Genomic DNA, 23,972 nt, shown 5'->3' with positions numbered 1-23,972 from the left:
ATTATGTAAAATAGGTGTCGGGTGATACGCAGTCTCGGCCTGTCATAGATTTCTGTTCATTTTCCTGCACGGAGTGCTATTTTCACATTTCCATCTACGCTAGAAACACGCACAAGGAGACCATGAATGACACCACGGAAACATCATGTAGCAAGATATTGAATATAGCTAACAATTAGAAATAAGAACAAGTGCATCTTCCTCAACATTCTCTCCCGTGATCACCATCGGTCGACGTACGTATTGCTTTCCTTTTCCATCCCCGCTTCCACCTTACGGGATATCTGCGCTTAGTTATTCCTTCGCCGCAAAGCATATATACTACGATGCCAGCCATGCATTACTGTGGCCAAATATTCCAAAACGCATACGAACGTCAAATCCAGCGCACTTGCAGAACACAGAAAATATTATCGTGACAACATGAAACAAACACAACAGCAACACGTTAACACACTGTTCTTCTTACTGTACGTCAACAAATATTCGGTGCATATTTTATTTTCGGCTATTTTCGGCCGGGGCATTTTTGACCGAAATTTTGTCGCGGCCGAAATTTTGTTTTGCCCGGTTCAGTGTGACTGTGTATACAGGCAGCAGCAATACAGGCCGAAAATTTGAATGGGGCCAACATTTGTAGACTTACAGCAAGAGTATAATTTATAACCCCCCAAGAGTGTGCAACTCACGAAACCCTTTCTGTGGGGTACGCCGACGGCGAAAACTCACATCACGTGGTGTAGTGTCACAGTTGTACGTTTCCAGTCCGTTTTTAGCGAGCAGTGGAGTCATAAAAAAAGCACACTCTGACAGGAACTCGCTGCGCGTATGCAAATCCCCAGTATGATCATGGCAGATATTCGGATTGCGCGCACGCTATCCTTCGTTTGTACGTAGTACGAAATGTACCTGAGACACGTGATGTGAGTTTTCGCCGTCGGAGACCCCATATGCAGAGTTGCACACTCTTGGGGGGTTATATTCTCTTGGTTACAGTACTGTATGTGCTATTGTGACTATTGTTTTAATACGAAATAGTGGCAGCGACTTCGGCGGCGATGATTACATAGGAAAGGTGTTTGCGCCCCACACCGGAGCTCGCACTTTCCCGCCGACTTTACTTGACACTTGACTGACTCAAGACTGCCATCCAGAGCACACGAGAAGTCCGCCGTCACGTGAAAAGAGTCAAGTCGTCGGAAAAGTGCGAGCTCCGGTGTGGGGAGCAAACACCATGGTGACTAATAATAAACTAGGGATGAAACGATCATCCATTTCTTCTTATCGAGTACCGTTTATTATAAACGATCGAGTTATCATAAAACGAGTACTCTAATTTCACAAATTTTCGGTGTACTTTTATTTTCGGTACTTTCGGTGCATCTGCTTCATACCTAAAATTTCAATACACCGAACAAACACTAACACACATAATCCAATAGGGAACAGCTTCCCTGTACCGAAAAATTTCTGTTCACCTAACCTGGCCTTTTGCCCTCATACCGAAAATATTGAGCACCGAAAATTTCTGAAATTAGAGTATGCTGGATATGTATGGCATATCAAAATGACCCTGGTCTCCGGAACATGACAATAGTGCATGAATGACTTGTCCATACTGTAAAGTACAGTATGCAACTATATGTAGTATGCGCTCGTACATGTATCAGCAAGTCAAATGTTCGGTTCGCGCGTGTCAAAACGAAAATCAAGTCGAAAATGAAGGTGGTACACACAGGCACTGGATCCCAAAGGTGCGAAGGTGACTAGAAAAAGGTGTGAATTTTGTCACCTTGGATGACACACAGTGCTGGGGTTAACTATGCAGTGCAGACAGTGTGACTTTCAGCTAGTACTATACACAGGTATGCATATGAAGGGCTTCATTGCAAAACGAGATAAATCCATTTTGACCAATTTTCAGGAGGAGCGATTTTCTGTGATCAACAACTGGGTGGGTTTGGGTCAAATCTAACTTAGCAGATGAGAAGAGTAGGGTGATGTATGCAAATGCAGGCTTTCTCAAAAATCAAGAGCCATCCATTTTCTCAAGCAAGGTGATTCTTCAATATTTTCGGGCCAAACCAGACCAGTTCGCCGGACTAATCAGTATTATGAGATTAGAAAATACAAGTGCAACGACTTCACTGAGTTCGGAACTCTGAAGGAGCTCAGCAGCAACAGCACTGCCAGCAGCAGCGTTGTCCCTCACTGACGCCTCTAGCAGCATACTGCCATTTTCAGTTTCGAAAGCGAAAAAACAACAGCTACGAAGAAGATGATACAAAAAGAACGAAATGACAACGTAGATGTAGCTGCTACAAAGCAACAACACGAAAACACTGTACTTTGAACTCTGACATCGACATTTTGCACGGACTCAGTTTGTAGTCGCGATGTTTGCCACATGCTGCGCCAGCACTCGCTGGCTTGTCACAGGTCACGCTGGCCCGCGCGACAGGATATGTCGCACTTTGCTCGAAAACATCGGTGGTGTTTATCGCGTTTTGCAGTAGAACGTCAACTTCAACGTTGATTTTCAGTGGGATATGTCTCGTTTTGGAGAATTTTTTTTGGCCACCAGATGCAGTGATCCCTACTGATTCGATTGACACCGAAAACGCCATATGCATGAGATTGGCGTTTAGCGCGTTTTGCAATGAAGCCATTCATATGTACAAGTACTGCATACTCGATAACAGCATAACGAGTAGCGATCATAGACATAACGAGTAAGTTCCGAGTAATCGGTGTGATCGTTTCATCCCCAGACTGACTATGAGAAAACAAGCACGACAGCAACAGGAGTTCACGTACCGTTCTCCTCGTACCCATGGAACACCTGCACAAACACCGTGTGCTTGACCGGCGTGTCGGCAATGGCCGCCTTCAGATCAGGAAACAGGTAGGTTTGGCGAAGGACGGTGTCTTTCGGCGGGAACCCATCGTACTGGAACTTCTCCAGATCCCAGAAATCTAGTGTGCGCAGAGAGAATAGAGACATTGCAAGCATGCAGACTACAGTCAAACTTCAGTGTGCCGTACATGCACTTCCAAGGCATCCCATATCAGTACTATATTTTAGCAGTGGTACTCTGTAGGTGCAATGGCTGGACAAGGATATGTAGCGCGTCTTAAAACAAGTACTTACTGCATATCCAATGAAAAGAGAAAAGTATGTTACATCTGGGTACTGTGTAGTGAAGGTTACACTGCCATGGAAAGCGTGTCTAGTACACATGTGACACACGCCGTATCATGGCGTATGTGAATTCGTACGAGCTTGCTAAGGCGAGACCAAAATAAAATCGAGATTCCTGGGCAGGACTCATGTGAAATTGGTGCGGGCGGGCGGATTTTTAATTTTTTAAATCTTCTTCCATTGTATGTATGTATGCATACCATGCTGAACTTTTTTTACAGTATTTTCCGGTAATTTTTATTCATTTTTTACAGAAAACATCTACGCGGTTTACCCGTTCAATTTTTCTATATTTCGGCCAATGATGGCCCTGATCTGTACATCAGGGAGTCGTACAAGCCCGGGTTTGTGTGACTCCACGTCACAGATCTACTCACACGATCAGTACTGTACATGTACATGGACTGTTGAAAAAATTGGCTTTGGCTCGATTTTGGTGCGGGAGGCCTCGAGGGCCCGGGAATCTCTATTTTATTTTGGTCTCGCCTAAATAAAAGACGTGCTTTTGAGGGTTTTCGCCCCGTGGAACCTCTGAATAATCTCGGTCACTGTACTACACAATCACTTGGTAATTTCTGCGGGGCAAGTTCATTGAACGCACCACGATACTAGCCCAGCACAGTTCAAAGGTCGTGAACCATGCAAAACCACGTATACAAACATGCTACAGTCTAGAGTTGCCTGCACTGTTCCACTGTGCCTGCTAAATATGGGACAAGCTGCTCATCAGAAAGATTGCGATCACATAAAAGGATGAGACCATAAACCCACACGAGTTCGGGACAGCGGAGTTCGTCGTTGGTCATTTTCGATGAGTCTAGGAACCCGCGATCGGAAATGTTTTAAAAACAGCAGCGCCCGTGACACCGGAATTTACCGTATTTTGACATCATGGTGCCCTACACAAAAATTGCTCTGTCCGGAACCTGGCCCGGCATATGCTGAATTGCACACTCTGGTTTATGTACTCTATAAGCAGAAATTTCGTCGGTCAATAATTTCGTCCTACTCCAAAGAAAGGGAGTTTGTCCGGTTGTAAATTTCGTCCATGGATCATAAGAGTGTATTGAAAAGCTGGACAAATCGATATTAGTTCGGCATTTTATTTAGTCCCACAGCTCCTTGGACGAAAAAGACAAAATGAAATTCCAGACGAATATTTCTGCCTGTACAGTACTCTTGGTTTTACGCATACCAGCAGGTGGCAATGGGTCTGGATAAATTCATGAGGTAAGAGTGTAAGGATGCAGTACACCAATGTTCTGCACAGTACATTGTATTATTTATTTTTATTCGTATTGGCAGCAGCCAATGCGAAACGAGCCAGCCATGGTAACAAAAAGAAAACAGGAAGATATACTATCGCCTATAGCGTTGGTCTTTGATTTTGAGCATTTTATCACTACATTAAAGCGATACGAGAGAGCTTGGAAGCTCAGGGCCCTACGCTATGCTTTTTTGCCTTGATGACCTAGACAAAAAAAGCATAGGGATGTTATAAATTCTTTAAAAAATTCCTTTTTTTTAAGACATAACCTGGGATTCGAACCAGACATCCCGTCGACTCCAGAACGCCCGTGATCGGCAGAGTCAGCGCCTGTCACAGGAAACGTCGGACGACACAAATGCAAGAAATGAGCATAGGAGGCTTGATCGTGCTGATTCGCTTCGCGCTACTGCAGCTGCGCACATGGAAACTGTGCGGTCTATGGTAGAGGAAATAAATCATGCAATGGTGTGCTCTTTGACGCGTGAAGAGCGCCAGCAGTATAGCCACCTATTGCAATCTTGCAGGGAAGATAACGTTGACGTAGCTCTGCTGATGTCTGTCCTGACGTTTCCTGGGACCGGCGCTGACTCTGCCGATCACGGGCGTTCTGGACTCGACGGGATGTCTCTTCCGGCGTTTCCTGGGACTGGCGCTGACTCTGCCGATCACAGGCGTTCTGGAGTCGACGGGATCTCTCCTCCGACGTTTCCTGTGACCGGCGCTGAATCGCCCGTTCACGCTTATTTTGGAGACGGAGGGATCTCTCTTCCAAAGTATGTTTTTGCTGACGCATCCTATCACCTATTCCGCAACTAATCCATTCTAATTTTATTTCCTCCTCGTCTCCCTATTTCTTACCAAATCTCCCTCTACATCAGGGAGTCGTATACATATACATACGAATATTGTGGCCAGCTGTTTGTGGCCAGCTACGGGACAGATACGGGAGCCAGCAGATATTGTGGCCAGCTGTTATGTACAATCCTGTAGAGCCTTTGTAGTCACAGATACGGGACAGATACGGGATAGCGCCAGGCGTGACACAAACAAACAAACAAACACACAAACAAACAAATACCAAATTAAAGCTGTGTGGACCCTGGCTAGCGCCAGACGTTACTGAAGTAACGTCTTCTGCATAGCTACGGGAATAATATTACTATGACCGATACTGTAGAGGCAGAAAATTTCGTCGGTCAATAATTTCGTCCAACTCCAAAGAAAAGGAGTTCGTCCGGTTGAAAATTTCGTCCATGGATCATAAGAGTGTATAGAAAAGCTGGACAAATCGATATTCGTCCTACATATAATTTAGTCTAAAAGCTCCTTGGACGAAAAAGACGAAATTAAATTCCAGACGAATATTTCTGCTTATACAGTACTGCATGTAACGTTACTGTACGCGAGTGGGGCATCAAAAGACTCAGCGCGCCGTGCACATACACACTGCATAGCTAGTTGCAGCGCAGATCGACGTGCTGTGAGAACTGCACCCTATCATGCCTGTGCAACCAAGGCTCCTGACACACACACAACGTCAGCATATCCTCACAATGGAGGTATTTTGGACAACTAACACTACAGGTAGAACTCACGAAACAACACTGGGAGCAAAATTTTCACAAAGAAGTAACTTCCTGTTCGCCTCTTGACACCACTTGATTCCACATCAATTACTTTAGCCGATGCAAAAATAATGTAGTAGAGGTCTTTTGAAAATAGAATTTGATCACTATAGGCGATATATTACTATAGACGATTATTACTTTACGCGGTAACTTAACTGTGTATACTTTAATAGGTATAATAATAAATAATAATAATAACACAGATACGCGTACAACATGCACAGCCGTGCTATACATGCTTCCGCTGCTGTTCTCTAGCTCTGTCCATTATGTGTGTCAATATCCGGCATGCGAAACAGCAAGAGTACATGAAAACCAGAGTGTGCAGCTCGGATGGGTTGCTGTCACGGCGGAATTCCGTGATTACATCATTTTAGTGATGTAGCGCGTACAAGCAGGATTCAAGCAGGTCTCTGTCTGCACAACTGCAGTTCAGTTGTACGCACTACGCCATTTCCCGCCTCAGATCTGCGCCAAATATGATGTAATCGCAGAATTCCGCCGTGACAGACACCCATAGCAGAAAAGGCCCCAAGCTGCACACTCTGGTTTTCATGTACTCTTGGAAACTGTTACCCTGTAACCCATTTTTTCCATTTCCAAAATTGTCTTGCCATGCAAAGTGCAACGTACAGGGCGAGCCCGCGACTTCACCCCAGACAAATGTGCCTTTATAGAGGATTCACACGACGCGCAAACTCACGTGTGTGGCACTCTTTTTACTCGTGTGACCCTAGCGCGTGCAAAATCTTGATAAACTTGATCGACGGTCCTAGGCCCACGTTCGTGCTTTGCGCGTGTAAAACAGCGAGAGTACTTGAGTATGGTACTCAAGTTCATTAGTACACAGACGCATGCGAGATTTGCACGGGTCTGTTGTCTGTGTGAATCCGATGGGCAGCTTGTCCGCTTTTATGCAAACGTGTTTTCGTTCATTTTCACGTCGTGCGAATACCCTATAATGAACCCTCTAGTAGTGACTATCGACTGCTTTTTCGTTGAATGTAATGAAAAAACGCAAAAATCTACAAATGCGTAGGGGGCGGCACTTTTTCACAGGGGGGCGCTGCGCCCCCTACCCCCCCCCCCCCCCACACCCCTTTGGCTAGAACCCTGTAGTAGTAATGATCAAAAGATGGAGGTATACGCACTGGCAGTGTTGTGGTATCGCCCACGACAATGCTAGCAAAAACATGCACAATTTGTGTAGCGCATGTTATCTTTTGCTAGCTACCTACTACAATGTCGGATTGGCCAGACTGATGGGACCATACATTCACTCGGGATTTTACTCCTAACGTACTACATTATAGTCGAGCAAAGCCCTACTACGCGTACGCTTGCCCTCCATCCTATAAATGACTGTGATACTAGTAATCAAATGATCTATGCTATGCCACGATAGTGCAATGTCAAAATGATTATCGCTTTGAATTTTTGACCACAAACTAACTAAATTTCAATACTCGACTCACGATGGTGAGAATCAACGTAGGACATCTTGCTGGACACTCTCCTCGCAGCGTTTCTTCGTCTCGATTGCAACTGATACGACTATTGGGCGTTGTGAGTGCCAATCATTTCGAATAACACTACAGAAGGAGACACACCCTGTCCATACCACCTAATTATTATTGCTAAACCTGCTGGGCACCGCCAGACGTTTTTCTTTGTTTGTTGGCATGAGGCGGTTCACATTCATTTTGTGCACTGATCACCAGATCACTGGCACGCCAACGGTCAACGCCTTTTGTACGTCTAGCTAGACGTCTGGCCGAGCTATAGCTATGCGCATACTGAGAAAGAATTTAAAAATTATTTGAAATCCGTGCGGATCATGATAACATGAACAGACGGAAAATGTTTGCATGTGGCGGGAATATTCAATACACATCCACGTGGTCCATTTTGCCCTGAATTGAAACGTTTGGCTTTGACTCTTTTTATTTTGACTTTGACTCGAAGTGAATAGCTTGCTTGCTTGTTGAAAGCTGTGTGTAGGGTGTGCTTTCGCACTGGCAGTATTAGTAGTAGTAATGTATACTACCAAGAGTAGATAAGCTCCTATTACTCTCTTCCTCAACTCCTCCAGTATAATACTAAGTCTTGTGTTCTGCCCTGTAGCTGCCTGGAGTCGACAATTGACAGTACATGTGTGAGAATGAACGCACTGCCTCCGTCAACCGTCCAGCGAATAGCCAGTGGTCAAGTTATAACGTCAGTCAGTGCTGCAGTGAAGGAGCTGGTGGAGAATTCCCTGGATGCAGGTGCCAGCAATATCACTGTGCGCTTGGTAAGATGTCCATTTGCTCTCCATCCAGAATTGAAAATAACAGCTGCTGTAGCAGTTGTGCGGGTAGTGGCATGTAGAGGAGAAAGAACGAAAGAGAATTTGTCACCACTGGAAGTACATGACATGTATGTAGCTACTGTCGTGGGCATGGAAATCCGGTCGCACGTCTAGCGACCCCAGGGCGCTGGCCGTGCAGCCGTGGATAAGCGGTACACACATGCATTTATGCGCTGCAGCGCCCTGGTTGCATCGGATCAACATGACTGTGCACTGCACGCAGCGTTCTGTACGCGCTCAGGGCGCCGGCCCAGGTCAATCGACTGGATTTCCATGTCCGCTACAGTACATAACGTTACCAGGTACATGTACCTAAAATTATACTTACGACACGTATACAATCATGTAGATCTAAGTATACTAATAAGAAAGGATTGAGAACCATTGCTCATTCACAACATCACCTCCAAACCAGCCAGTCACAAGCCCAGCATGCTGGGCACAACAGGACGTGCCAGTGGTGGTGGCCTTGGCGAAAAGTAGGAAGTTAAGCCTAAAATCAAATGTTCACCAGTTGTAGTCTTCGGGGTGCTGAGTCAAATGGTCTTGGCCCGAGGAACCTGAGACGCTCCCTTCCTCCTATATTCACAATCGAACTCGCGCACTTCCACCGAAACCGGGTGACTGCGCCCTACTAGATGGGGATTTGTATGCAAAATGTCACTAAAAGCGCCATTTCGTTCTTATAAAAGCACGGATGACCGCGATTGGCTGATATGTTGTAGTCTTTTGGACGCTGAGTCGACTGGTTTTGGTCCGAAAAGGCTGCGATGTAGCGTTCGGCCCTTTTTCCCAATCGAACATGGTTGAACAAGCGGTCACGTGCTCCTGCGTACACCAGTCACCGCGCCAGCAGGCGACAACTTTCACACCAAGGTTCAACTCAAAGGTTCAAAGGTTCAACTCGAGTGAGAGAAACTCGCCCAAACATGCTGTAAGTTCTAGCCTGCAGGAACGGCGACCAGGTGACTGGTGTACGCAGGAGCACGTGACCGCTTGTTCAGCCATGTTCGATTGGGAATAATGGCAGAACGCTACATCGCAGCCTTTTCTGACCAAAACCAGTCGACTCAGCGTCCAAAAGACTACACCATATCGGCCAATCGCGGTCATCCGTGCTTTCATAAGAACGAAATGGCGCTTTTAGTGACATTTTACATACAAATCCCCATCTAGTAGGGTGCAGTCACCCAGTTTCGGTGGAAGTGCGTGAGTTTGATTGGGAATAAAGAAGGAAGGGAGCGTCTCAGCTTCTTCGGACCAAAACCATTCAACTCAGCACCCCGAGGACTACAACTGGTGAATTTTTGATTTCAGGCTTAACTTCCCCTTTTAATGACCTGAGGTTCTTTGAAGAAGAGGTTTCAGTCAGTCGAGTGAGTCAGTAGGAAAAGCGCGAGCTCCCACGTAGGGAGCAACACACAATTCAAAGATTTCCTTTGCCCAGAGTAATAGGTCATTACTGCATCGAAGGGCATCGGGTGGGCAGAGGGCAATGGCGGACATGCTTTAGGATATGTTTCTTTCTTTTTTTCTCTGTTCTCTCTCTGCACGCTGCAGGAGAACTATGGCCTGGACGTGATAGAAGTGCGTGACAACGGCAGTGGGATATCGCCGTCGCAGGCATGCCATGTGGCGCTGGCGCACTACACCAGCAAGCTGTCGTCGCACGATGACCTGATGCACGTGCGCAGCTACGGCTTTCGCGGCGAAGCGCTCTCCTCGCTGTGCTGCGTTGCCACGGTGAAGATTACGTCGCGCACGGCCGATGATGATGTCGCCTCCCAGTACTCGCTGGATAAGCAAGGTCACATTGTGACGACAAAGGTAGACCTGCGTAGCAGAGTAGCAGTGCTTGTATAGGGATACAGTTTGGTGTAAAGGCACATCATATGTAACATACTGTGGACTATAAAATACTCAAGTATTTTCTCTCTATTTCTCTCTCCCCCCCCCCCCCCCACTCTCTCTCTCTCACTCTCTCTCCAGCCGTCTGCTGGGGATGTCGGTACAACTATCACTGCTCAGAATATCTTTGCTAATCTACCTGTACGGCGGCAAGTGTTCAAGACAGCTCGCCGCTGCAAGGAAGAGTTGCGTGAAGTCGAGGATCGTCTGCTTGGCCTAGCCCTAGCTGTGCCTGGCGTACGAATGCAGCTGGTCAACAACAAACAGGTTTGTGGACTGCGTATACAGGGATGTGATATCCGTACTAGTGAGCTACCTCACGTGATAGATCATTATCTTTCTACTCCTCTACTCTAAGTTGTATCAGCCGCGCATGCTTTTCCGTTGTGCTGCTGAGCTTCTCTGTCGTTCTAGTTCGGCGTTCTAGCTTTGATCTTGAAGTCAACAGTTCCCCTTTTGTCTTGTCCTGAACTGCTCTGGTGTGATCATAATATTTGGCGACGAAGTCCTTGATTCAGCTGCCACGATGAGCACAGTAAAATCATTGAACCCGTTTGATCTGGAACCGCCTGAGTCGGTTGGCCCTCGTTGGGAGAAATGGCTGGCTCGTTTCGATAATTATTTGATTGCAGCAAACATCACGGAAGACGAGCGGCAGAGAGCCCAACTCTTGCACGGTGGTGGTGAGGACGTGTTTGACGTCTACCTAACCTTTGACAGCAGTAGCATTACAAGTTACGACGACTTGAAGGATGCGTGAAACTTGCTAATGGCTGTTGCTTCACCAAGCTGGACCTCAGTCAAGCTTATCTCCAATTACCACTGGATGAACAGTCTAAACTTCTTACCACCATCAACACCACGAAGGGACTGTTTGTGTACAACCGACTGCCTTTTGGTGTGTCTTCGGCCCCGAGCATATTTCAACGTACGCTCGACCAATTGCTAGCTGGAATACCAATGGTCGTGATCTACTTGGATGACATCCTTGTCTCTGGCACAACTCGTGAAGAACACGACAAACATCTGAACATGGTTCTGGAACGTCTCAACGCAGCTGGATTGCGTTTGAACCGCACCAAATGTTCATTTGCAAGGTCCTCTGTGACATTCTTAGGTCACATCATCGATGCATCTGGAATTAAGCCAACCAAGGAGAAAGTGCAAGATGTCATTGATGCAAGGGCTCCTACCGATGTGCAAGAGCTGAGAAGCTACCTTGGACTAATCAACTACTACCACAAGTTCATTCCTAACCTGAGCTCAGTACTTGCTCCGTTGTATGAACTATTGTCTTCCAAGAGTTGGGACTGGTCTCATCGTCAACAGTCCGCATTCGAGAGTAGCAAGAAGCTGCTCATTGACTCACCCGTCCGTGTGCATTACGACCCTAAACTACCAATTATTGTGAGCTGTGATGCCTCACCGTACGGCATTGGTGCAGTTTTGTCGCATGTTGTCAATGGCGAGGAGCATCCGGTAATCTTCGCATCACGTACCCTGTCGTCAGCAGAACGAAACTACGCACAGATTGAGAAGGAAGGCCTCGCCATGGTTTTCGCTGTCAAACGATTCCACAAGTACCTGTATGGCCAATCATTCACTCTTCAAACAGACCACAAACCTCTGCTGGGTTTGTTCAGCGAGTGTCGGCCCGTTCCTGCTATGGCCAGCGGTCGTATTCAGCGTTGGGCGCTGATGTTAGCCAACTATGACTATGAGCTACAGTACAAGCCCGGCAAATCGAATGGAAACGCTGATGGTCTCAGTCGTCTGCCGGCACCAACGCCAGAATTCCAGGTTCCCGTGCCGGCTGAAACAGTTTTGTCAATGACTGTTTTGGACGGAACTCCCGTGACATCATCGAGCGTTGCGCAATGGTCTCGCCGTGATCCAGTACTTGCATTAATTCTTAAGTACGTCCAGGAAGGCTGGCCTAACGACGTGCATAGCGATTACCAAGCGTACTACCGTCGTCGAAGTGAACTCTCCATCATCGATGGGTGCTTACTGTTAGGGTCTCGCGTTGTCATTCCGCCCCAAGGCCGAGAAAAGTTACTGGAAGAGTTACATTTCAGCCATCCCGGCATAACCAGAATGAAGTCGCTCGCCCGCAGCTACGTCTGGTGGCCATCGATCGATGCCGAAATTGAACTCAAGGTCCGCAGCTGTGAGCCATGTCAAGCAACCCAGAAGTCTCCAGCACTACAGCCATTGCATCCCTGGGAGTGGCCAGGCAAACCCTGGACCCGACTGCACATTGATTATGCAGGCCCTGTGGAAGGCAAGATGCTACTTGTGATCGTCGACAGCCACAGCAAGTACATCGACGTGCACGCCGTTCCATCTGCTACGTCGACAGCTACCATTGGCAAGCTTCGTGAGTGTTTCGCTACACATGGTCTTCCGCAACAGCTTGTCTCGGATAATGGCTCAGTGTTCACCAGCTCGGAGTTTCAACAATTCTGCTCAAGTAACGGTATCAAGCATACCTTGGTTTCACCCTACCACCCAGCAAGCAACGGTCTTGCTGAACGAGCAGTTCAAACAGTCAAATCCGGCTTGAAGAAATTGTCAGGTGCTGGTGGAGACCTAGCGTCACGGTTACACCGCTTTCTGTTTCATTATCGCTTAACGCCTCAGTCAACAACAGGCCAGTCACCATTTCAGCTGCTTATGAACCGCACGCCACGTTCTCGTCTTGACCTGACGTTTCCAGATACATCAGCACGTGTCTTGAACAGGCAAGGTGCTGCTGTTGACCGTCGCACAGCTCGGGCGTCGGATCTCTGTTGTGGTGATGCTGTTTGGGTGATTAACTTCACATCAACGCCTAAATGGATGCCTGGTGTGCTGGAAGAATGTCTTGGTCCAGCCACGTTTACTGTACGTCTGGATGATGGTCGCATATGGAAGCGCCATGCTGATCACATTAGACGCCGTCTTCCGTCCGAGGGAGGAGAAATGCTACCCGAGAGTGCAGGCATATCCGACCGGTCATCACCGCCATCAACTTCAACTTCAACTTTGGCAACTGCACAGCCGCCGTCACATGCAGATGCCGAATCACCACAGCCGTCACAGCCAGAGGTTGCCGCCAGCCGCCAGGATGTGGAATCAACATCGCTATCCTCTTCTGCATTTGCTGCACCGTCTGCTGAATCTTCTACTCAGTCTTCTGCTATCTCTGTTAATTCTCCTAGCTCTAATCTGCGCAGGTCTACACGCTCAAGGAAGTCCCCTGATCGTATGAACTTGTAACTGCAGACCTGCTGGGTTTTGCGTTCAGCTCTCTGTTGATATTTGCAGTTCCTTAGTGTGTTACATTGAACTCGCTTCTCGTATCAGCAACAAATTATAGTGAACTCATTTCTCATACTATTGCTTATGTGTTCCTCATCTAATGGTGGAGAGATGTGATATCCGTACTAGTGAGCTACCTCACGTGATAGATCATTATCTTTCTACTCCTCTACTCTAAGTTGTATCAGCCGCGCATGCTTTTCCGTTGTGCTGCTGAGCTTCTCTGTCGTTCTAGTTCGGCGTTCTAGCTTTGATCTTGAAGTCAACAGTTCCCTTTTTGTCTTGTCCTGAACTGCTCTGGTGTGATCATAATAAGGTTGTACGCCCAAAGATTTACTTGTTCTAATGGAATGTATAATGCCACATTTCTTTGCACTCGTCCATTCTGTTATCAGATGAATTATAGATTTGTACCAGTCACAGTTCCTGATCTATAATACTCAGTAGTCCGTTTATCACATGCCTGTGTGTATGTTCAAGTATTCATACACATGTGTCCATCGTGTGTGTGTCTGTCTGTCTGTCTGTCTGTCTGCCTGCCCGTGTCTGTGTGTGTGCATTACCCAATAGCAGTGTGTATTTTCCTGATTGCCACGTGTGACTCTGCATGATGTTCCATCTCTGGCATAAAATAGGTAACAGATCAAGTGCAATGCTACTAACACCAATACACTCACTGTGTTCTGGGGACTTTCCCTTACCACGTTTACTTGTGCACAGACTGTATGGCAGCGACCCAGTGGTGGTGATTTCACAGCGGCTGCAGTGGCCGTGTTTGGTACGTCTACATTCTCGCAATTGAAGATGCACTACGGCACGGGAAAGGATATACAGGCGAGTGCAGAAGCGAGGTGAGTTCCAGCCCTAAACCTGACACTATAGTCTATAGCGCACTAACAGTGCGCGCCATGTTTTCAACGTTGGTTTCACGTGCATCGTTTGAACGCAGTCACGTCCAGTCGACAGTGTTCTTCTGCACTGATCGCCTGTGCTCTGTGTTCACGTGGACTGACTGTTGAAGACGAAGTCTATTGCTGCGCTCAGTGTATTGTGATGCTGGTACATTACCCGCATAGCACATAGCACATAGTATTGCTCTGTTGTTGAAGTCCCCGGTCCTGTTTTGTCTATAGTATTCATGTTATATATCTTGTTACTGTATAGGGCTGAAACAATCGTGGATTTTCACCCATCCATTACTCTTCAGCTTAACGATCGATTAATTGATTATAATCGTTGGCAAACAGTGTCAGAATTTTGTGCAAAATTTACTCTATTTCCAAAAGCTAGGCTTTCACAATACCAAAAATCTGCATTAGTAACAGGATAGCTCCGAAACATGGCAGTTCGCAAAACGAGGGTTTTCAGTACTTTTTGTACTCAAAATCCCTAACAAGTAATCTATAACGTAACGATTACTTGATTAATACAAGAAACTAACTCTCCTCCTCCATGCGCTCTAAAGCCGACCATTGCTACCCTCGGTAGCCATTACTTACACCAATAACTTCAAACAACGAAGGGAGGAGAGGAGGAGAGTTAGTTTCTTGTATTATTCAACAGCCGAAAGGTACCGTTCAACAGTTTATTGATTACTTGATTGGTAAGGAATTATCAATCGCTTACCGAGTTATTGGTATAGGTAATCGTTTCAGCCCTAATCTTGTACATAGCTATCAGTCGCAAGGGTAACCGCATTCCTACATATCAGGATTAGCGCGCATGTCTTGTGTTTTTTGTGTTGCACAGCATTCACATATCTGCATTGCTTCCCAAGCCGCTGGAAAGCACAGCATCAGTCTTGCGCAGCCCCCATTGCCCCCCTCCCCGCCGCACATAGCATTGCCCGGTTGCTGTAGTCCCCGGTCCTGTTTTCTTCTAGTCTTCTTGTCATGTGTGTTTGTTGTGCTCCACAGCATTCACATATCTGCGTTGCTTCCCAAGCCGCTGGCAAGCACGGCATCGGTTTTGCGCAGCACGTCCAACCGTAGTTTCATTATCATGAATAATCGTCCAGTCGACTACCAGGCGCTGCACAAGGTTAGCTTGGTGTATGCTCGCGACGCACTTGAACTTTTCTTAGTGTTCATTATTACTTTGGGTAGTATTTCCCATGTCCCCTGAATTTGTCCAGCTTGCCCCGACTACCAGCTACTATCAATTGTATCACCTAACTTATTCCTGCAGACAGATGCGTTAACCCCATGTGTTTCATTTGGGCTAGATGCGAACTGTGTTGATTATTATTATTATTTGGGTTGTGTTTGTCGTACCTTGAAGTGCCGAATTTGGAACAAGCAGAAACACCGATGTGCGTGTGTGCACGCAGGCGCCCATCCCAGGATCTGGTGGCAGCTCACCACTCAATACCGTGTACGACTCAAGGCCCGATCACCCCCTACTCAGCCTAATGTTCATGAATCATCGCACAGCGTTTTGTTCTAATCCGTTCCCATTGTTTCTCTACTGCAGAAGTTGAAGAGCACAATTACGCCGGCGTTACTCGCAGGCGCAATGGCCTCCGTTAGCGGTGCAGCTGTGGCTGGTAGCTCTCGCAGTCATCCAGCATATTGCCTCATGATTACTCTGCCGACTACACGTGTGGACGTCAATGTCAATCCTGCCAAGAACATTGTCCTCATTGATCAGGAGGTAGGTGAACGAACACTATTGTGAAGTCACAAGAAAGTCGTGCACTTATAGCCTGCTTTGAGTGTGTGTGTGGGGGGGGGGGCTTGCTTGAATGGGTTATCTCCACTGCTGTTTCCTCACCCAGAGATTTGCTCTGAGTTCTGAGTTCTCTAGCTGGAAGCACATGGGTTTGTATATGTACCATGGTGGTAAACGTATGTGCATGTACAGTATGTACATGTATGGGTGTACATATGACTAACTATGCTGTATGACTGTCGTGGACATGGAAATCCGGTCGCACGTCTAGTGGCCCCAGGGTGCTGGCCATGCAGCCGTGGATAAGTGGTACACACATGCATTTGTGCGCTGGTCGCATCGGATCAACATGTGCACTGCACGCAGCGTTCTGTACGCATCGAGGGCGCCGGCCCCGGTCAATCGACTGGATTCCCATGTCCACGACAGTACATGTACTGTTTGCATGTTATGGTGGACTGAACTGAAGTGGGTGGGTGCTGTGTATTGTTGCAGTGCTAGGTATAGCCTATAGGGGTAAGGTAGGGATCTCAGCGCGTGCACTGCGCATGCAGTTCGCGCATGCAGCCAAACGTGCATCAGAAGTGGCATGCAGAATTTTTGCCCAACACTGGCTATTTTTTGCAGAAAATTGAGATCTTGAACGAAGGAGAAATGGCTGAAATTTCCTTGCAAGGAGATGGTGGTTACAGGCTACCTGCTTACCAGAATGGGATCTTGTTTGGTATGTTGGCCGCCCATGTGTTCTGGAATCGATTTGTAGCTTTCGTTGGAAGGCGCGAAGCTGTTTTCGTTCCAAACGACAGGGTTCTTTCAGAGCGGAAAATGGCGATCATGCCGATCGTTGCCACGATCTCCGTGTTGAAAATCTTTGGATTTAACCGGGGAAAGCTCTGGATTCAATGGTAAACCCGGCAGAAATACTTGATGTTGGATGTTGAGAGCTGGCAGGAAATTTGACCGAAGCGTTCATGCTCCACTTGACGCTGTTCGTTCTTGTGAGTTTCTGCATTTCTGACATATCGCCGTGCATATGGGCCGTTGTTCCGGACAGGGTTTTGTTCGAGTGGTCGTATGGAGACTTGGTTTGGTTCTCACAGGCAACAGGAGCGGCTCCTCAGGATGGCGAAAGCCAAATCTACTCAAAGCCGACTTCACGATCGTCGATCTTCTGGCGGCGCATTTTCACTTATGCTCTGCAACAAGCGGCACAAGCTGTGGAAATCGTCAGATGATATTAGCCTATCAGTGTGCCCAGAACTTCTAGTGACTCTACTCAAGCATTACAGTCCATTCAGAAACAGATGGACCTCTAGCTTTTGGCCATAAATGGGTCAAACTTTGAGTTTTTTTAGAATTTTTTTCTGCAATCCCCTATGGAATCCTCTTCCAATTTTGTTTCTGAAGTCTATTTGTCCAAAAAGCAAGCCATAACAAGAATAGGATATCGGCCAGGTTTTGCCCCAGAAGCATTGAATTGGAAAAAACCATCAACATCCAGGCCGTTTGACCCTGCCTGCAACAGTGCATTGTGGGGTTCGAACCCCAGTTCAGGTACCCTTTTTGGACTCTTTTTCAAAGTTCAAATTTCGCAGCACTGCACCGTGTACAATGAAATCACGAAAAATCGCCAAATACGGGAGCTCGCGAGAGCCAGGGCCCATCTTTTTCTGAATGGACTGTAGCTTCAGTAATCTTTCTTTCTAGCCCTCTCTTTCTCTCTCTCTCTTATCTCTGTCCCTCTTTTTCTCTCTAAGAATGTTCCGAACTTCAAAATCTAGGTCGAGCTGCATCGGGGAGTCGTCAAATACCGACTCACTGAGCCCGTTTTTGGCGATCGCCATTTTTTTTTCAGTCTGCCATAGCCGCGTTGAAAAATCGATTACATCATTGAATGCGCAAAGCCCTGCGCAGTGTCCGCGCTGATATCCCTAGGTAAGGAGTGATGCGATCTTGCATGGTAATCACTACCCATGATAATATCATGTGTAGTATTTATATCAGCCAGTGAGTTGTAAACAACCTGTCCGGTTTCTGTCTAGCGCTGTAGCTTCATCAGAGGGAAGGTGTATGCATTGTACTCCATACTGGCTTCCTACGACTGTCACTTGAACAGAGTGTCTGTGTGGTCATGGCTGTCCTACTTTAGTGTCTGTGGGGTCAGGGCTGTCCTTGTTTAGTGTTTGTGTGGTCATGGCTGTCCTTGTTTAGTAGAAGTAAGCTTCAGTGTCGGTGCTAGCTTAGCTTGCGCAGGGCTCCTTTGAAACAAGCTGGTTCTTTCTGGTGGTTGTGCTACCTGGCATAGGAACTTCTCCTGGAGGCTGTTGATGAGCTGCTGCAAGAGGCTTATCCCGCTGCAAGCATGCCAGCACAGACAGGTGCAGCAACTACTCAGGATGCTGAGGAGCCGACTATGAAAAGCACTGCACGGAAAACGGAGTCGCGCTCCACGAACGCCCCTGCCATGAATCAAGCGTCAGTCGCGGATGTTCCAACCGAGGACGATGACTTTGTTGGTAATGCCGCGGCGGACCTCGATCTGCTGAGCAAATCGCAGTGGGTGGATCTGGTCGACGATGATCTTGTTCTGGACGACGAAAGTGCTGATGTTCCCGGAGCAGCTTCTACTACAACAGATACCAGTGCTGGTGCTGGCGGGACTCAAGCTATCCCCGACAGTCCAGGCTTTCCCGACCTCCCCACGCCACCGTCGAGTTTCATTCATGCCTCAGCTCTCTTCACACAGTCTGCCGGCGAGCAACACCGCGTGACTGTCGACTCTGATGCAACTATGCCCAGCGGAGATAACGGCCACTCTGAAGTGCAAGCCGTGCCAAAATCGCCCAGGACAATTGCAGAGGGAACTGATGGTCTTGCTGAAGGTAGGTTCTGATTGTTCTAAAACTTCTAATCTCGTAGTACATGTATATTCGTATCACCATGATTTGCGCGACAAATCCCTCAAATTATACGCATAAGAATGCAAACGAAAACAGTCAACTATGCAACGTTTTTGCAATGATCATGAACCGTTATGCAGGCAATGCACCGTGCATGCGCTAGCTTAGCACCTGGCGAGGCACACTAGACTTTTGCACACTTCACTGTAGACCTATCAGCCGCTACTCACAGTTTCAGCAGCGGACTTTCACTGAAATCGCAGAGCGCCGGTGGATGCACAGTATTACTGCGCTCTGCCATCAAACATTTCAAGGAATATATGAGGTCAATGCGGAAATTTTGCTAGAATGTTCGAGTCCTGGTGGTGACAGCCAATTTTTTCTTCAGACTTTTCCTTTTCCCATTCCCTCAACTAGTAAATAGAATGTGAGTAACTGGCAATTACCGTATTTTCCGGAGTACTGTATACGCCGCATCCAGATTTGTTTGTAAATGCAGACATCTACCCAGTATGCTACCGCTCATTTGACCATTGAAGTATACTGTAAAAGCCATTATTCTAACGAGGCGCATATATAACAATTTCCCAAATTGACTGGTTTACGCGTACCAAAGGTAACGATTCTGTCTCATTCTCAACGCTCAATAGGACAGTATATGTATCGATTTCTGTATAACGATTTCTATTTTAACGACAGATTGCTCCTCGTTAACTCGTTAGAGTTAGCACTTCGTAATAGTATGGCTTTTACAGCAACCCACATTGACTTTTTCTTGGGTGAATTACAAGTGTTTGAAGTGTGGCTTATACTCCGGAAAATACGGTGCGCAGAAATTTGCACGGCCGCATTATTAGTCCCTTTTCCTCTTCATTTTCCTAGTCTCCTGTCGTCGTTTTTATCATTATGCAAGCTGGAGCTAGTGGGGCTGAGGACTCCTCTGCTGTTTCGGGTGGCGTTCGTTGGATTTTACTGCTTCTTCCCCTGCTGGTGTTTGCACCCGCACCAAAACAGGGGCAGGCAGTGTAAAGTATGCATCAGAAAGTTCTAGGAAAGTCATTTACATGCCCTTTCGAATGAATGGGGAAATGACAACACATGCTTCATTTTCGAATTGAAATGCTATTGGTGAATGAACTTATTGAGCTGCTTCATATGGATAATGGGACGCACGTCCCCTGATTTCTTATCAACGACAAACATACTCGAAACAAAATGGCTCGAGTGAAGGGAAGCCGGGATGTCTGCACCCTTGGCTAGCATGACTTCCACTCCCTTATCCATACATGTTCAGTCATCCACAGACATGTTACTAGGCAGAGGAGTAGAATCTATCCATGGGAAAGTTATGACGTCAAGCTTCACACCCTGAAAATTGTCAAGCACAACGCGATCATGTGTCAAAGCCGTCCATGCATCAATGTTTAACGCAGTTCTTCCTGCTGTTCTTACAGTTAATGGCTCGGCCTGCCTTGGCTTAGCTCGGCTTGTAGAACGATTGACGCCTGTTCTCTTGCTTGCCCTTTGGTGGGGCGGACATGCCCCTCCGGTTTAAACCACGGCCTAGCCCAGGCTTGTTGCTAGGCTGAGAACCGTTGCAGTCAAAGGGGTGGTAGTGCTGAATAGACTAAGAAACCCTCGAATTCTCACTGATCTCCTTTACTGCCTCTTGAATCTTGTCACCGAACAGACAGTTGGTAACCGGAAACGCTGGCAGCACGCAGAACATGTTAACCACGATCAATGCCAGACTTCATCAGATCGCGCCTCTCTTACGATAGCTCTAGGAAGGCATTCCTCAGCAGGGCAATGACAGAGGATAACTGGGCATTTGCCTGCTGCAGTATGTGATGGTTGTCTGCGGATTTGGAGCATTGCATTGGCTTGTCCTTGGCCGCAACTGTGCCGGATAATCCTTTCACCAACGTATTTTTGCGAGGACCGCAGGCGAGCGTCATGATTGATTCGAGTTTCCAAAAGTTCTCAATCGAAAACTCTGGCATGCTCGTGACTGCAGTGCGCATGCCTGATAGTAACATGACAGACGTGTCCTTGTCTTTTTCCATTGCAATTCTGCCCGATGGAATGAAACCAATCTTTGAATCCAATAACATTAAACTGTCTGCTAGCCGGATATGTTCACAGCCTATCACATCGAAATAGTAATCGTTTCCAACCAGTAGGTCATTATGTACGTGATACTTCTGTGCCTTTCAGAGATCAATGTTGGTATTTACAAGTACACGTACTAGTATTCCGAAAGTGTTAACGTTGAGACAATGTTGCTTTGTTGTGTTGCTCTTGCAGTTGGCAGTGATGGCTGGAGTCGTGGACATGAGTTAGCCACCGAGGATGGCAATACTGTCGAGGTAAGTCTTTCTCATCTAGGTAGTAGCTTCCTGCTTCTAATGCTTTTGATAGCATCTGTGTGTGGGCAAGTGTTTGCGTGTGTGTTTGTGTTTGTGTGTGTGTGTGTGTGTGTGTGTTTGCGTGTGCGTGTGTGTGTGTGTGTGTGTGTGTGCGTGTGCGTGCGTGCGTGCGTTTGTGTGCGTGTGTGTGTGGGGGGGGGGTGCATATGTGTGTGTATGTGTGCGTGTGTGTGTGTGTGGGTGGGTGGGTGTGCGTGTGTGTGTGGGTGTGTGTGTGTGCGTGCGTGTGCGTTTGTGGGTGTGATACCATCCTACCTCTACTGTGCTTGCCATGCTATTTGAGGCCCAGTGCATGGCTGGCTGGCCAAGGGGCCTCAAACCATACGAGTGCTGCCTATGTGCACCCTGGGTTGGAGTGAAATAAGGCAGTGATGAGAGTGTCGCCATCAGTGAGAACTACAGTGTGGTGACAGAAATTCAGCAGAGTGTGAATAGAATAGAGCCCAGGGCTATGTGGCACTAGCACCAAACACCACAGTCCGTGCACTCCAATGCGGCACTACTTTATTCATCGGGTTGGATTTCTCTGCCCAGAACTGCACTCTGTCCATCAAGTGCATTTTAGCCTGCATTGCCAACCATGCTATCAGATAAGCTGTGAGTGAGAAATTCCTACACGCTCACAAATGGTGGATTTAGCGCACTCAGCACCTGGTTCACATACTTTTCACACCTGGTAGTTGTGTGTAAACTTCCCTGTCAGATATTTATTATTTAGCGCCACACATACTTCCTTTATACTGCTGATCTATGCACCATCTGTCATGTTCATTCAGCATCTATTTCTGTTGAGCTGTGGTGGAGTGGAGCTGTGACTGCCAGGAAGAATCTTCCAGCCCTGCTGTCCTTATTGGCTGTAGTTTATTGTTGTGTTGAATTGTGGGTGCTGGCGGCATGGGTTTTTGCCAAACTGAAGGAACCTCCTGGCAGTCGTGCAATACCTGACCTTTTTTCTATTTCATGTTTTTAAGTTTTTTGTTTGTTTTGCTCAAATCCGGATCCGGATCGAGTAACAGGATCCTGCAGTTACTTCAAGGTCCATTCGAACTCTGTCCTGGGGCAGATTTACGATTTTCAGTGCTTTTTTTTAGACTTTGCACGAGAGGAAATGGTGATTTGCACAGGGTGAGGGTGGCGGGGTTTCTACAAGTACGAATGCAGAAAAGCTGGTCTGTCTGACTGTGGCATTAGATTCGTCTGTGTTTGTTGATGTCATATACGATCAACTCAGTATGGACTCGGATGGAGAGCCAAGGAATAATTCATGGAAAAGAAAAAGGACCAAGAGCTGATGAGCTGATTGTTTAGTAACTGGTGGTGTTAGCGGACATTATAGCGTAACTTGTAGTTCCTTGGTCCTTTTTCCTTTCTATAGATCAACTCAGTGTTTGTGCTTCTACTTTAGCGGTGTCCTGTTTGTGTTTTCCTGTTTGCTTGTTACTTGCCTGTGCATGCAGCCCGTAATGTTCCTGGCGCCCAGGACAGTCGCTACTAGTAGCAGCAGTACTGGAGCAGCTGTGACGAACAGATCAACCGCAGCACAAGTCAGTTCAAGTCGTTGCAACATGTCTGCATCCTCTGCGCAGTTGTCTTCAAATTCTCACGGCGGAGAGGACAGTGGACATGACAAGCCTTCAGCTCCAGGAGTCGGAAGAGCTGGTGACATCGGAGCACCAGCAGACAGTGTGACGAGAGAGTATACCCACCGTCCTATTGTTGTCGATTTCCCCGAGACTGCTGTGCTGGCTACAGCTCTGGCACAGCGCAAACCCGCTGCAACACCGCTAGCTGCTCGAGCGGATGCACCACCGCTGGTTTCTCCGGTTTTGTTCGATGTCCCCGCCCGCACCGCTTCCTCCTCGCCTGCAATAGGTCTTCCGAATTTCTCTCTCGACGCGTCACAGTTGTCTCAAACACCGTCACAGCAGCCCATGGAGGCCACAGCACCACCGACTGTATCTCTCAGTGCCAACGTCGGTGCTGCTGAGAAGCGAAGCGCTTTACTGCCATCAACTCCGGCGGCGAAGCGGTCTAAACCTGCGACTGCCACTCCGTCGAGCTTGAAACGTCAACCAATGCGCCAGGTGAAGTTGCCGTACTCGATAAAACCCTTGACCAATGAGGTGGGTAGTTGCTTATTGAATACGGTCGTGCATGTGGTGTGTGCAGTGTGGCTGGGTGTGCGAGCGCTCGCACACACATGAGTGCGGAATGCACGTGGGTGTGCATGTGGGTGGGTGCGTGTGTGGGTGTCAGATCTGCTATTGTACACGGTACATGGTGTGTGTGTGTGGGGGGGGGGGGGGGGTGCA

At 47.4% G+C, this 23,972-nt stretch overlaps 2 protein-coding genes across 3 annotated transcripts in view; one reads left to right on the top strand and one right to left on the bottom strand.

The window, feature by feature from the left end:
* Nucleotides 1-7,833, bottom strand: part of LOC135827759 (L-fucono-1,5-lactonase-like) — a 48,849-nt gene extending 41,016 nt beyond the window's left edge. The window contains exons 1-2 of one of the 2 annotated variants that reach the window (XM_065340209.1): nt 7,576-7,833; nt 2,818-2,976 (exon numbers count right to left, since the gene is read on the bottom strand). In XM_065340209.1, the coding sequence (XP_065196281.1) occupies nt 2,818-2,976; nt 7,576-7,600 (184 nt within the window). In that variant the 5' untranslated portion in view covers nt 7,601-7,833. The remainder of the gene's footprint in view (nt 1-2,817; nt 2,977-7,575) is intronic. The other variant, XM_065340208.1, reaches the window with a different exon arrangement.
* Nucleotides 7,834-7,981: 148 nt separating this feature from the next.
* Nucleotides 7,982-23,972, top strand: part of LOC135827753 (PMS1 protein homolog 1-like) — a 28,734-nt gene continuing 12,743 nt past the window's right edge. The window contains exons 1-9 of the mRNA XM_065340203.1: nt 7,982-8,393; nt 10,011-10,277; nt 10,440-10,625; nt 14,382-14,512; nt 15,578-15,701; nt 16,134-16,313; nt 18,637-19,213; nt 21,539-21,600; nt 23,118-23,783. Coding sequence (XP_065196275.1) covers nt 8,262-8,393; nt 10,011-10,277; nt 10,440-10,625; nt 14,382-14,512; nt 15,578-15,701; nt 16,134-16,313; nt 18,637-19,213; nt 21,539-21,600; nt 23,118-23,783 — 2,325 coding nt within the window. The 5' untranslated portion in view covers nt 7,982-8,261. The remainder of the gene's footprint in view (nt 8,394-10,010; nt 10,278-10,439; nt 10,626-14,381; nt 14,513-15,577; nt 15,702-16,133; nt 16,314-18,636; nt 19,214-21,538; nt 21,601-23,117; nt 23,784-23,972) is intronic.

Source organism: Sycon ciliatum, chromosome 11, assembly GCF_964019385.1.
Source record: "Sycon ciliatum chromosome 11, ocSycCili1.1, whole genome shotgun sequence".
In the NCBI taxonomy this organism is placed as follows: Eukaryota; Metazoa; Porifera; class Calcarea; order Leucosolenida; family Sycettidae; genus Sycon; species Sycon ciliatum.
Note: the sequence above shows the minus strand (reverse complement) of the source record. Positions and strands in the feature narration are given on the sequence as shown.